Source organism: Chionomys nivalis, chromosome 18 (assembly GCF_950005125.1).
Source record: "Chionomys nivalis chromosome 18, mChiNiv1.1, whole genome shotgun sequence".
NCBI lineage: Eukaryota > Metazoa > Chordata > Mammalia > Rodentia > Cricetidae > Chionomys > Chionomys nivalis.
Genome location: NC_080103.1, coordinates 15,925,867 through 15,938,929, shown reverse-complemented (window position 1 = coordinate 15,938,929; position 13,063 = coordinate 15,925,867). Strand labels below are relative to the sequence as shown.

The following is a 13,063-nucleotide window of genomic DNA, read 5'->3' as shown; positions in this document are numbered from 1 at the left end:
TGAGTGAGGCAGTGAGGTCACCTTTTCACTCCTGTTTAAGGCAAATCTGGCAGGGCAGGGCTTCTTTTGTTTACCCAGGAGCCTGTAGTCAAGGAAGCCTGGTGCCTGCAGGAGGCTGCTGGGAGCCCATCTCTCTGCTGGGGACCAGGTGGCAACCTTTCCAGGCCTCTTAAACCTTTCTTGTCTGTCGGGGCTCTACTTCTCTTAGTAGTCCCCAGGTCTGGGAACTCAAAACACAGCTGGTCCTCCCAGATTCCAGGGCCAGAGAGCAAGTTTAGGGTCTGAATAAACTGGCTTTGACTCACACAGGCAGTTCTTTGTCTGCAAATGCCAGGGCAGGAGACAAATGCACTTGGGAGCTTAAGGACTTTGGGAAAGGAAGAAAGAAAATGTTTGGTCACTCCCAGATTGTCAGCAGAAAGTACAGTCGGCTCCACGCGATTCTTGGGGAAGCCGTTGGGCTTCCTTCATGAAGAGCAGCCTGGGAATGGCCCCATAGCTCAGGGTGGCAAGTCAGCTGATGGTTCTCTCATCGTTTGGAGACGTGCGCTTTCTCTGTCTTCCTGTGAACTGGTTCATGCGTCTAACTTGGTGTCTGATTCTATTTGCAGACCTACGTGGTGGTTCTGTGCCTTCCCCTACTCCCTCCTCATCTTCGTGTACGACGAAGTGCGGAAGCTCATCATCAGGCGGCGCCCTGGCGGTAAGTGAGGCCTCCTCTGCGGCAGGTCACAGCCGTGCCTTCTATATGGAGAACCAAATTAAGGCCCATACAGATTACGGCTTTTAAGACTTGGAAAAAGTATGAACCAAACATAATGTAAAGAAATCTTGGCATAAACCTAATAATAACACAGTATTCCTAGAGAGAGCTAATTCGCTACAACTGAGATCTCAGACACACGCACACACACACACACACACACAAACACCCCTACACATGTGCATGCACCTTGGACACTCACACACACACTAAGGATTTAAGGGGTCCCTGTCCGGCTTTTCCCGAAAGTGGACTCACTGTACGTGTCCCTCTCTCCCTCCCTCTCTCTCAGGCTGGGTGGAGAAGGAGACATACTACTAGCCCACTGCCCTGCACGCCATGGAGCACCGTGCCGCACACTGCACCCCCCCACCCCCCCTTTGTGTACTTCAAGTCTTGGAGCTCGGAACTCTACCCTGGTAGGAAAGCACCAAAGCATGTGGGGAGCCAGACGTCCTGGAATGAAGCATGTAGCTGTAACGGGGGGCGGGGGGAGGGCTGCCTGAAAACACCCTGTACAGGAACGACAGTGGGGAAGGTTTATATGTGCCTTTTTTGTTTTTGTAAAAAAGGAAAACCTGGAAAGACTGAAAGATTACGTTTTATATCTGGATTTTTACAAATAAAGATGGCTATTATAATGGAACTTGGCCTTGCGTCCTTGTCGCTCCTTGGGTACAGTGGTTGTGCTGATGAGCTGTGTGTGTGTTTCCACGTGTGGATCCCCAGGCCAGCAGCTCGTTCTCCCGGGGCTTGTTAGAAAAGGCAGCCCAGCCCTGACGAGGCTGACAGCATGGTTAATAAGCTCCCCAGATGACTGACACCCACATCTGAGAGCCTGGGGCCGAGAGGAAACTGTCCCTTCTTCGGATGCATGCACTTCCCTGTCCAGTTCTCCTAGGCACTGTCTGGTTACTGGAGCAACAGCGCCACCTGTTCTTGGTTATTGGCTGCTTAGTAGGGACACTTCACTTGAGTGATTTCCTGTCCTCAGTTAGCTGAGGCCTACGCAGATCTCAGTCCCTCAGGCCTTCCTGCTTGCCCTGCAAATACAGCGGAGCTCCGAGAACCTTAGACCCAGTTTATCTAAGAGGGAAAGCCCTCACGGCTGTCTGGCCTGTGTGCTCTGGTGCTCAGTCTGTGGAGTCCTCCCTAAATCAACGCCAGCAGCAGCCACGAGGCCTTGAGGGAAAGATGACCGGTTCCGGGTGTTTCAGGGTCATGTGGAACAGCATCTCTGCAAGGGCCTTGTGTCCTAAGCAAGGTTGCTAATGGCACTCTGGCTGTCATCGCCACTCCCCAGGAAGTATGACAAGCTGGCTGACCTCTAGTTCCAAATGGTGGCCATCATCTGCCAGATGATGTGTACTTTTCTGAGAGGCCTTAATCCGTCAGACATGTTTCTGGACTGTTCTGAAGTGTGTAGGGAAGCAAATGCCTCATTTTCCCCTACTGCTACCACCAGAGCTTCAAGACTGGTGGGTAAGGGGGACATCTTGGTCTGTCTCCTACCTTGGACTCTTTGCTGAATGATGCAAGCAAGTCATCCTCAACAAGAGGAGTCTCAACCCAGCCTGGAAACTGGGATGAAGCAAGCAGAAGACCCTGGGATTAGAGGGCTCTGGGCAAGGGCTGCTGAGAGTCTCTAGGGTGACTGCCAGGAACAAGTCCTCCCTGTGTGCTTAGATTGCCACAGGCCTTTCTGTCCCAACCTTGACCCTTTGTGTGTCTGTTTTCTGTCACTCCTGGGTGTTGGTCCATGAGAGTACACTATGATGATGAAGGTCACAGCTATTTCCAGATTTGAGTCAGCCCGGAACCTTGGGCCTTTTCTGGAAGGACAGCTTGCTGCCTCTGTGCTGTTTTAATTTGGGAAATACCTTCAAGGGAAACGGTCTCCTGAGCCTCCACCCTTGTCCACCAGAACCTCTCTGCCCTTTTCTGTTTCACAAGCACTTGTCATTGGATGAGCCATAGCCAAATAGAAAAAGCAAAAGAAGCTAAGTAGCCTGCGGTTCCAGGCAAGCAGATGTCCAAGTGTCCTAGCAGGTGGGCTTAACCAGCCTTGTGAAACTAAGTGCCAGGCTATCAGCCCTCCCTCTTTACACTGCGGGAGCCAATCAGGACTCTCCCTGGGACATCACAGAAACAGCTAAGGGTGACCTCAGTGACCAGACAACTGTTCCCTACAGACTTGCATTTGAACCTGCCCTGACCACCCTTTGCAGTGTTCCCCAAGGTTTCAGGCCACATTTCTGCTTGCTTTAAATGAGATAGTTCACCTGAATCTTAATCCTGAAAGGCAACCCTGTTGAATGTGCTCTGTCTGGACAGTGACGCCATCCGCCACTGTTGCCCAAGTCAAAAGCCTGGGGCTATAGAGACCTCTCCCCCCCCCCATGCTGAGGCAATCACCAGGGCGGGGGCTCCAACAAGGTGGCTGAAGACACAGGCTTTGTGTCTTCCAATAGCCCAAATTCAGGTATGGCTGTTGATTAAATGACTCCTTATTTATATACGTGTGCGTGTGTGTGAGTGTGCAAGTATATTTGTGTATATGTGTGTTTATACATATATAATATGTGCATTGTATAATTATACTATATATTATAACTATATAGTATTACATAGAACACATGCACACAATGCCTAAGCAGCCATGATTTTAAATTGGATGCACACTGGAGTCACTATCTCAAAGGGAAGAGCTTCCCTACCTCATCTGTGGCCAGGTTACCACCAGCCACAGCAGCCTCCATCACCAGCCTGTGATGGAGGGTCCCACCTCTCAACACTGAAGTTTGAAATCAGAGTTTGAGAATGAGCAGTGCCTAAAACTAGTTGGTCAAAGTCATTAAGAAGACAGGATCTACCAAGAGGCATAGAGGCGTCAGTGGACCCTGGACTGGCCTGGGTTCCAAAGGCTGTGGTCGATTTGGCTATCTCCTGTAAGAAGCCCAGCGGGTTTGGGATGGCCCACTGGACAGCTGACTTGTGCCCCATCCCCAATTTGAACCACAGTTCCCAATTTGTTACATAGTCACCACTGAGCTCTGCGCTCAGCTCCAAACCTCACAAAGGAAGTGCCTTTGTCCAGAGTGTCATGTAGCTCAGAAGCAAAGACAAAGGGCAAGTGGGGGAGGGGAGTGTCGTACTTTTCTCCCAATCACCCTGTGACTACCCTGAGGTGCAAACCTGAGACACAGCATACTGTGATGTCCAGTGGGACAGGGCCTCCTGTTGGGGACACACACACACACTCTCTCTCTCCTCTAGGAAGGGAAGTTTTAAGTGTTGTTTCCCCTCTCCTGTACATCTGGGGCGGGGGGTGGGGGTAGGATATCTGAGCAGGCACCGAGAAGTTGGCTTCTCAGCTTTCGATCGCAGCAAGTCACGGGCTCTTGAAGCCTCTACCTACAAGGTGCAACAGCCATTACACCTTCCTAGCAAGGCTTTTGTAAAGATGAAGCAAACTGCAGAAAGGGCTGGGCAAGTGCCTGGGTCTTCATAAGAGTTAGATAAAAGTTCCCTCAACCCCCATTTCTCTAAAGATAAAGCTGAGGGGAAGTGTGGTGCTCCTGTGTGGTGGAACTCGATGCTTCCTATAGATACACTTCTCACAGGCCAGGCCGTGTTCTAAGTAATAACACTGACTAGTGAAACAAACAAAAACAGGTTCAGAGATCTGAGGTGGCTGACAAGTCTGTCTCCCCCACCCCTACCCTGGACAGTCGAGGAGAGAGAAGGGCAGTACTTTTATGAAAAACAAAGAGCAAGGGAGGTTAGAGCTGGCATTAAGGCCAGAGCATGGAAAGTTTCTTGGAAACTGCGCACAGGCTGTTGAACAGTCACTCAAATGAATTTGCCCCCAGGAGCTGAGTGCTCAGGCTGTGACTTGCGTAGCTGGGAAGGAGGAAGGCAGGCAGCTGCAATCCGGGAACAGCTCAGTCAGCCTCTCCCGTGGGACTCAGGGGCAGTGTGCCTTGGCCGGGGCTTCCCAATGACCCTGGCAGGACTGGTACGTCCTACAGGTTACAGAGGATGGCTGTTCCCTAGCAGAGAAAGAGTGTAAAGTTTTGTTCTGTTGTTGCCATAACTGGTAATGGTAGTATCTTTTAAAAAAAAAAAAAAGTGGCGCATGCCTTTAATCCCAGCACTTGGGAGGCAGAGGCAGGTGAATCTCTGTGAGTTCGAGACCAGCCTGGTCTACAAGAGCTAGTTTCAGGACAGGCTCCAAAGCCACAGAGAAACCCTGTCTCGAAAAACCAAAAAAAAAAAAAAAAAAAAAAAAAAAAGCAAAACATGGTCATTCTCAGACCAGCTTTTTTGAAAAGCAGGGGTCCCTTCCTCTCCCCTCTTGCCTGCCCTCTCTGCCCCCTCCTTCCCTTTCCTTTCTGCGTTTAGGGCTCTGACTCAGTACAGTTAATCTGTGGGTAGGAAAGCAGAAATGTTTAAAGAGGCTGCTCAATATGCAAAGAATCCTTTTATAGTATGAAAAATAGCTCCATTTAAAACCGAAGGCAAGGTTGAAAACCTTTCATGGAGTGGCAGGACAGACAGGAAGGGGACGACTCCATCGCTGCCCTGCAGCAACTCTCTCCCTTCACTACGCGAAGTGTCACCTCTGCGTGTGTCCCCCTCAGCAGAACAGCGGAAGCCTCAATGTCAGGTCTTTGCCCCTGTGTATGTGTGCCCCACTGTAGTGTCTGTACTACTACATGTACTTCGGTCCTGCAGCACCTGTATTACCGGTACTACGGTACTACGCCTGTAGCATAGTCTGCATTACTGGATGGGTCGCAAGTCAGGCAAGGACTTGACTGAAATACACACACACAGAGAGACACAGGTCATCCTTGAAACAAGAACGCCGAGAATGCCCCAAGAATGCTCCTTTATGTGTTCCAGGGCAGCTTATATAGGCTCTCCTTGACTAACGGCCAAGCCCTAACTCTCAGCTGCAAGCCCACCAGAAACCACTCCCCTGCCATCAAGAACTTATGAGGGTCTTGTGCTCAGAGCAGCTACAAGCATAGGAAAACAAGTTGTTTACTGCGGCAGGCAGGGGGTCACAGGAAATTTGGGGTCTGGGGGTCCACAGTCCCCAACACCCCACCCACTTCCATTCCACAGCACTGGCACTAACGAGGGAAAGGAACCAGCGTCTATTGAGCAGCTGCCCCTGCCTCCAGCATGGCCCGTGCTATTTTATCTTGTTGAATTCCACCAAACAGATCCAAGTAGACTCTCTAAGTGAGGAGAAACTGAGGCCTAGAGCATGGAGTGGCTTGAATGGTTGAGGAAATATTGAACACTGTCAGTAGGACTTGGTTTTGACATATGTTCCATCTGGGGGATGGATCTAAAGACACCCCCATATTGCCCTTGGTGGTTTTACCCTAACATGCTCACCCTAAATCTGAACTCTGACACACTTACATCAACACAGATACTTGGAGGTTCAGTCATCTGGAGATGCGCCTAGGTGTGCTTGTTCCCCAAACAGCAATGATGACAGCATCCTGATAGTGGCTTAGTAAGCCGCATCCCTTTTCTTCTGTAGCAGCCAACTGGATCACGTTTCCGGGGCAACTGGAGGTTCAGTCAAGGGACTCTTCCAGGCAATGCGGTGTGAGCTAGCCTAACGCATGTACATCACTCCCAGGCTCTGCCACAAGCCCTTTGGGATGGTTTGAATGAAAATAGACCCCATAGGCTCATAAGGGGTGGGACAATTAGGAGGTGTAGCCTTGCTGAAGGAGGTGTGGCCTTGGTGGAGGAAGTGTGACGCTGGGGTGGGCTTTGAGGTTCAAGGGTTCCCAGGCCCAGAGTCACTCTCTTCCTGCTGCCTGCCGATTCAGATGTACAACTCCCAGCTCCCTCTCCAGTGCCATGTCTGAGTGCCGCCATGCTTCTCACCATGATGACAATGGACTAAATCTCTCAACCTGTAAGCCAGCCCCAATTAAATGCCTTCCTTTATAAGAGTGGCCATGGTCTTGGTGTCTCTTCACTGCTAGTGCAGTGCTTCGAATAGGTATAGACCCCATAGACTCAGGTGTTTGAATGCTTGGCATTATTAGGAGGTGTGGCCTTGGTGGAGGAAGTGTGTCACTGTGGGGGTGACATACTTCTTTCCCTTCTGTCTGTGGATCAGATGTAGAACTCTCAACTCCCTCTCCAGTGCCATGTCAGCCTGCATGCCACAGTGTTTCCTGCCAGGATGATAATGAACTCCACCTCTGAACTCTAAGTCAGCCCCAATTAAATGTTTTCCATTATAAGAGTTGCTCTGGTCATGGTGTCTCTTCACAACAATAAAGCCCTAACTAAGACACCCGTTCACACAAAGATATGCTCCCTCTCTATCTTTCCACCTGACTGTAATAGAATGCCTGACATGAGGGAGGGAAGGTTTATTTTGACTCCTGGTTTCAGAGGTTTCGACTCACAGCTGACTCCGTTGCTGTGAGCAAGCAGCAAAGATGTGGTCACGTCACTTGGAGTGAAGCACTTGATAGACCAAACCCACTTACCTCAGCTGACAGGAAACAGACTAAGGGGCCCAAGGCAACGTACAGTCCTCAACAACACACCCTCTGTGACCTCTTTCTGGAAGTTTCCACTACCTCTCCATAACACCATACTCTGAATCCATTCCTAGATTAGTTCATTGATGAAGGCAGAGTCCTCATGACCGAGATTGGGGGCTCTCAATGACTGGGTCCACATATTGACCTCATCTTCAACACACGTGTCTTTTAGAGGGCCACTTGTATCCAAACCATCACCAAACCCACCAGTTAGGCGGTGGAGGCAACCAAGGTGCTCCTGAGCCTGGGTTCCTCTTCCGCTGCACACTGAAATCACACAGAGAAATTTACCACTGGGGACGGAAGCCAGGCATCAGAACCCATTCAAACTTGGCAGGTGATGCCAGCCAGTGTGCAGTCAAGGTTAAGAGCCCTTGACTTAAGGTATCTAATCTACCATCATCAGCAACACCTGGGAACCTGCTGGAAAACATGCATTTTTAGCCATGCGTGATGGTGAACACGTGCAATCCCAAAACTCATGCAGCTGAGGCAGAAGGATGGCAATGTCAAGGCTGTTGTGGGCTCTGTAAGGAGTTCAAGATGCAGCCTGTGCTACATCCTGAGATCTTGTCTTGGAAGGGAGGGACGGAAGAAGGGAGGGAGGGAAACTCGCTTTTACGCTCTCTGTGTGATTCCAGTGCCGGTAGAAGTCTGAGAACCAGTGCTCTGGAGGAGAGGAAACCCCAAAACAGAAGGGAGTTGAGTCCCGAGCAGCTACTGGACAGGAGCCGTGGGAGCGCGTGTCAGTCACCTGAGTCCGCTATTATGTGGGCCAAGAGTCAACTTTGATTTCACCAAGCCGTTGTGCTCAGCAGCTAAGCCTTTGGGTGGCTAAAGAGAGACTGTAGAAGGTTAGGCACTGAGGACTGAGCAGTGGCGTGGGGGTTGGGGGCGGGGAGCTAGCTTGCACCAGCAGCAACTCGTTTCTTTTACTTAGCTTTATGAATTTTGCAAGCCAGCAAACTTCACCTTGGTAACATGAAATTGGCAAAGGTTGGAATAGTTACGCCATGGAAATTATCAAATACCACAGACTGGGCAAAATGGGCTTTCCACGAGAGCAGCTGTGAAATGCTGGCCGGCACACCGGTGGACTAAGCAGCTAAGCAGCGGAGAGTGGAAACACCGGAAGTGTGGCGAACCGCCGCTTGACTGCAATGAGCTCTCAAATAAATGCCTGCCATGAGACTCCTCAGCCCAGCACTCAGGCACCACTTGATGATATCCTGTGTGTGCAAAGTCCTGGTATTCCGAGCCTGTGGGAGCTAAGGCCCTCGAGGAAGCAGAGTGGGTGAAATTTCAGAAGCATCTTTCGGGTGAAGACGAGCTTAAGGGAAGCTGTAGAGACGACGTAGCCATGATGAGTACTAGTTGCTCTCGCAGAGGACCCAGGTTCAGTTCCCAGCATCCATTATGATAGTTCACAATGATCTGTAACTTCAGTTCCGGGAGATCTGATGTCCTCTTCTGACCCGCGAGGCACCTAGCACGCATAACATGTGTATGCGCGCACGCGCGCGCGCACACACACACACACACACAAATAATGTCTTATTAAAGTATTAAAGATTAGACTTTTTTGGCATGGTAGCACATGCCTTTAATCCCAGTACTTGGAAAACAGACAAAGGCAAATCTTTATGCATTTGCTTCCAGCCTGGCCTACATAATGCGTTTCTGGACAGCCATGTTGTACCGCCTGCCCTACTCCCTATCAAATTTATGATCTCTCCTTCTGTAAATACCATTTTACATATATATGCATATGAACCTGGGTGTTTGTGTTCATAGACAATGTGCTGAATCCACTTATTGTTGCCTGTATTCACGTCTTTAGGGCTGACCTCTTACGATGGAGCTTATCACTAGAGAAGGCTGTTTCTCTCTCTCTCTCTCTCTCTCTCTCTCTCTCTCTCTCTCTCTCTCTCTCAGCAGCCATTGGTAGCCCATAGCTCATTTTGGAGGCATGGGATCTTGTGAAATTTTCCTGTTCCTATTCCCATGTCAACTGGGCTTGGCATTTCGCCACCTTGCATACACTACGTGACTACCTTGTAAGTGGAGAGAGTGAGAAATTACAGGAGAGAAAACAGCAAGCTAGCCATAAGTAAGCCAAATGCTTACCAAAATGGGTATGACTGTGTGGTGACGTACCACCCAGAATTCTAATACATAGCCATCTAAACCTCCTGAGGGCGTAATTAATTACCTTAGTTCTAGTTAAATATTTCTCCCAAAAGAGGGCAAAGATCCACTTGTCTTGTTTAAATTGGGACTTTTGTTAATTATGCATCAAGTGTTTTGGAAAGCAGTGTCTTTTTATACCATGAAAGTAAATGTGTATGAAACAGAAATGTCAATCATTTGTTTCATTTCATTATTGTGTATGTTAACCGTGCATACTATTTTCACATAATCGCCACTTCTTAAACCCAATTGTACCTAATGTGATATCTTTCAATTAAGAATTAGTTACATTGATCATAACATACTTGTTAAATAAAGCTTAATACGCAATAAATGCTCGCCATGCCTTTGTCATGATACATTTAAAGTTCTGTTTTCAATAGACATATCTTGTGAATTTAAAACAACACCACCAACAAAACCCTATAAAACTAACCAACCAACCAAACAAGCAAACAAACAAGAAAGAATGGTTTAAAGACGGTTTCTCAGTCTTGGCCTTGCTAACATTTTTGGGTGGGGAAAGTCTTTGTTGATAATTTTCCTGTTGTAGCCCATGCCATCTGTAGCAGCGCCCTGGTCTCTACCTGCTGGATATTATTGGTCGTGGTGACTTAAGTTACCTCCTAGTTTTGGAGGTTCCAGTCACCGGGAAGCTGGCTCCAGGCTTCCGGACTGTGACAAGGCAGTACTTTGTGTTGGGAGGGCATAGAGAACAAAACTGTGTCCCTCATGGCCGGCAAGTCCCAGAGAGAGCAACATGCCAGTGCTACGGGGCCTCTTCCTCCTTCCCCTTACCACCTGGGTCCTCAGACTAGGGGTGGTGCTGCCCCCATTCAGAGCAGTTCCCCCGACCCACTGGTAACATCCCCACAGACACCCAGAGGTGTGTTTTACCATCTCAAGACTCTCAAGTTAAGAACGATCAGCGCATGACCTTCTTATCCACGCTGTGACCATGGAGGTCATCTTCCGCATTACCGGATGTGTGCTTAGAGAACAAAACCACCCTTTACTGAGAGCCAGTGGTTGAGACCAGTAGAGAAGATGAAGGGAGACGGCGAACATCCGTGATAGAAGCACTTGAGAGACAGAGGTAGGAGGATCAGGCGTGCACGCCATCTTTGAAGGCTTGAGGCCAACCTGGGCTACATGTGATCCCGTCTCAAAATGGAAAAGGAATGGGTGGGGAGATTGAAGAGACAAGACCCTTGTCATTCTCCTGAGAGAGAATTAAGCCTTGGCCATCCTGAACAATTCAGGGGGAATGTTTGGTTTGACCACCGTCACTTAGAGGCCATCTGTGGCTGTTAGTGTCACATGTATCTCTTCTGTTGTCAGTATCTCTGATCACCCCCTCCCTTCTCAGCACACAACACTCAGAACCTCCATCATCAAGTTTAGCCCTTGGCTTGGGGGTGTCCAGTGTTTCTCCTCCATCCTTCCCTCAAGGCGACATGGTGCAGTGACTGAGAATACCGGCTGGAAGGACAGACTAGATCCTAGCTCTACTTCCATTTAGAAGTGTGACTTTAAGATATTTAGCCTCCCTGGGCCTCCATTCCTTTGCTGACCAAGTGGAGAAAGCCCCCCCCCCCCCCCTTAGAGCACTATGGGGACAATACAGGTGGCAATCCACCAGCACAGACTGTTTCTCAGTAAATAGATCTTCTTACAGAGTTCCCTAGTGTCATAGGCCAGGGACACACAAGTACAGCCCCTGCTTCTCAGTGTGGTAGGGAAGACAGGGCCACGATCACGTCTCAAGGTGATGTGTGGTGAATCCATGAAAGGCTGCTTCCAAAGAAAGAGCTGAACTGTGGCCTGAGACCAAAAGGAAGCTTCTTGAGAAAAAGGGTGGGAGTTGGGAAGCCCTTGCTGGCTGCCTGCAAGGATCTTGTCACTTAGTCCTGGCCTGCCCTGCCCTGCCCTGTGTTGCCCTGCTGGATGTCCGAAGTGATGGCAGGAGAGGTGCTTGGAGGAATGTAGAAAAGCCAAGTATTTCTCCAGTTCTTTTTCCTATTTCTTTTCTACCATGCTGTGGTGACTTAAAAGAAAATGACCCCCAAAGGGAGTGGCACTATTAGGAGGTGTGGCCTTGTTGGAGGAAGTGTGTCACTATGAAGGCAGGCTTTGAGGTCTCATATTTGCTCAAGCCATGTCCAGTGAGTCAGTATACTTCCTGTTGCCTTTTGATCAAGATTTAGCCAGCACCATGTCTGCCTGTCTGTGTGCCACCATGTCGCACCGTGATGATGATGGACTAAACCTCTGAAACTGTAAGCCAGCCCCAATTAAATGTTTTCCTTTATAAGAGTTGCCGTGGTCATGATGTCTCTTCACAGGATTAGGAACACTAAGACACAGTCAAACTCCCATTCTGATAACTTATAGTTAATCCTCTCCATCCCCCATAGGGAGAGGGGAGAGGGGCTGAGGACCGCTAGGGCTCTAATCCAGGACCTCACACACGCTAGGCAAGTGCTCTACTTCTGCGTTACACTCCCTATCCTGACAAGTAACTATTCTAATTTCATATTTATCTTTCTAAAACAATGGACGTGTGTGTGTGTGTGTGTGTGTGTGCCTAGATGAGGTTATGTGAACCACATGTGTGCAGTGCTCTCAGAGGCCAGAAGAGGACATTGGATCCTCTTGAACTGGAGTCACAGATGGTTGGGAGCTGCCATGTGAGTTCTGGGAGCCCAGCTGGAGCCTCTATAAGAGCAGCAAACACTCTGAACAGCTAAGCCATCTCTCTAGCTCTGTTAATGCTAATCTTTAATTTCAATGCACTTTTTTCTTGCAACACAAATATTGTTCTGTTTGTGTGTGCTTTTAAGTTTCTCCATTAGAAAAGCCTTGACTGGACACAGAAGCACAGACCATAATAGAACAGACGTGTCAGAGTCACCGTCAGCACAGAGTGACTGCTGGCATGGTGTTGATCTTGTCTCATCTGTTTACGTCTTTCGGTCACCACTTCTTTCGACTTCATGTCACTTCAGCTACAAACATGTCCGCATGCTGCATTCCCACACATAGTAGAGTGTACGCCTAGCATGCCCAAGGCCCTGGGTTCAATCCCCAGTACTGAAAGAACAACAAAAAAAATTACTTTTTAGATCATAATGCAACATTTCCATGACTATGCTTACCTTATTGTCTTGCATACACCCAGCTACATCCCTTTTCTCTCTGTGTCTTTCAAATGATGGATCTCGCCCACTGAACCAGTTACAGACGGTCCTAGGGATTCGTGATGCATTGTTTGAAAATGAAACTTTAAGTCTCAGAGTCTTAGTCAAGTAGGCTAGAGAGCAGGAATGGAGGGTGACGGGGAGGTTTTCTAGGCAAGAATTCTGCAGAGGCCCACGGTGGGTCCCAGCCAATCAGATACTTCCCTCTCTGGAGGACGAGCACAGAGGGAGCCCTTGATAAGCTTCTGAGGCCTGGCTGTGTTACCTCCCACAGCTGTCCTCCCATGATGCCTTTCTGCGGAACTATTCCGGGAGTG

At 49.1% G+C, this 13,063-nt stretch overlaps 1 protein-coding gene across 1 annotated transcript in view; it reads left to right on the top strand.

Annotated features, from left to right (window-relative positions):
* Nucleotides 1-1,409, top strand: part of Atp1a1 (ATPase Na+/K+ transporting subunit alpha 1) — a 28,754-nt gene extending 27,345 nt beyond the window's left edge. The window contains exons 22-23 of the mRNA XM_057793092.1: nucleotides 612-703; nucleotides 1,056-1,409. Coding sequence (XP_057649075.1) covers nucleotides 612-703; nucleotides 1,056-1,084 — 121 coding nt within the window. The 3' untranslated portion in view covers nucleotides 1,085-1,409. The remainder of the gene's footprint in view (nucleotides 1-611; nucleotides 704-1,055) is intronic.
* The last annotated feature ends 11,654 nt before the right edge of the window (nucleotides 1,410-13,063 follow it).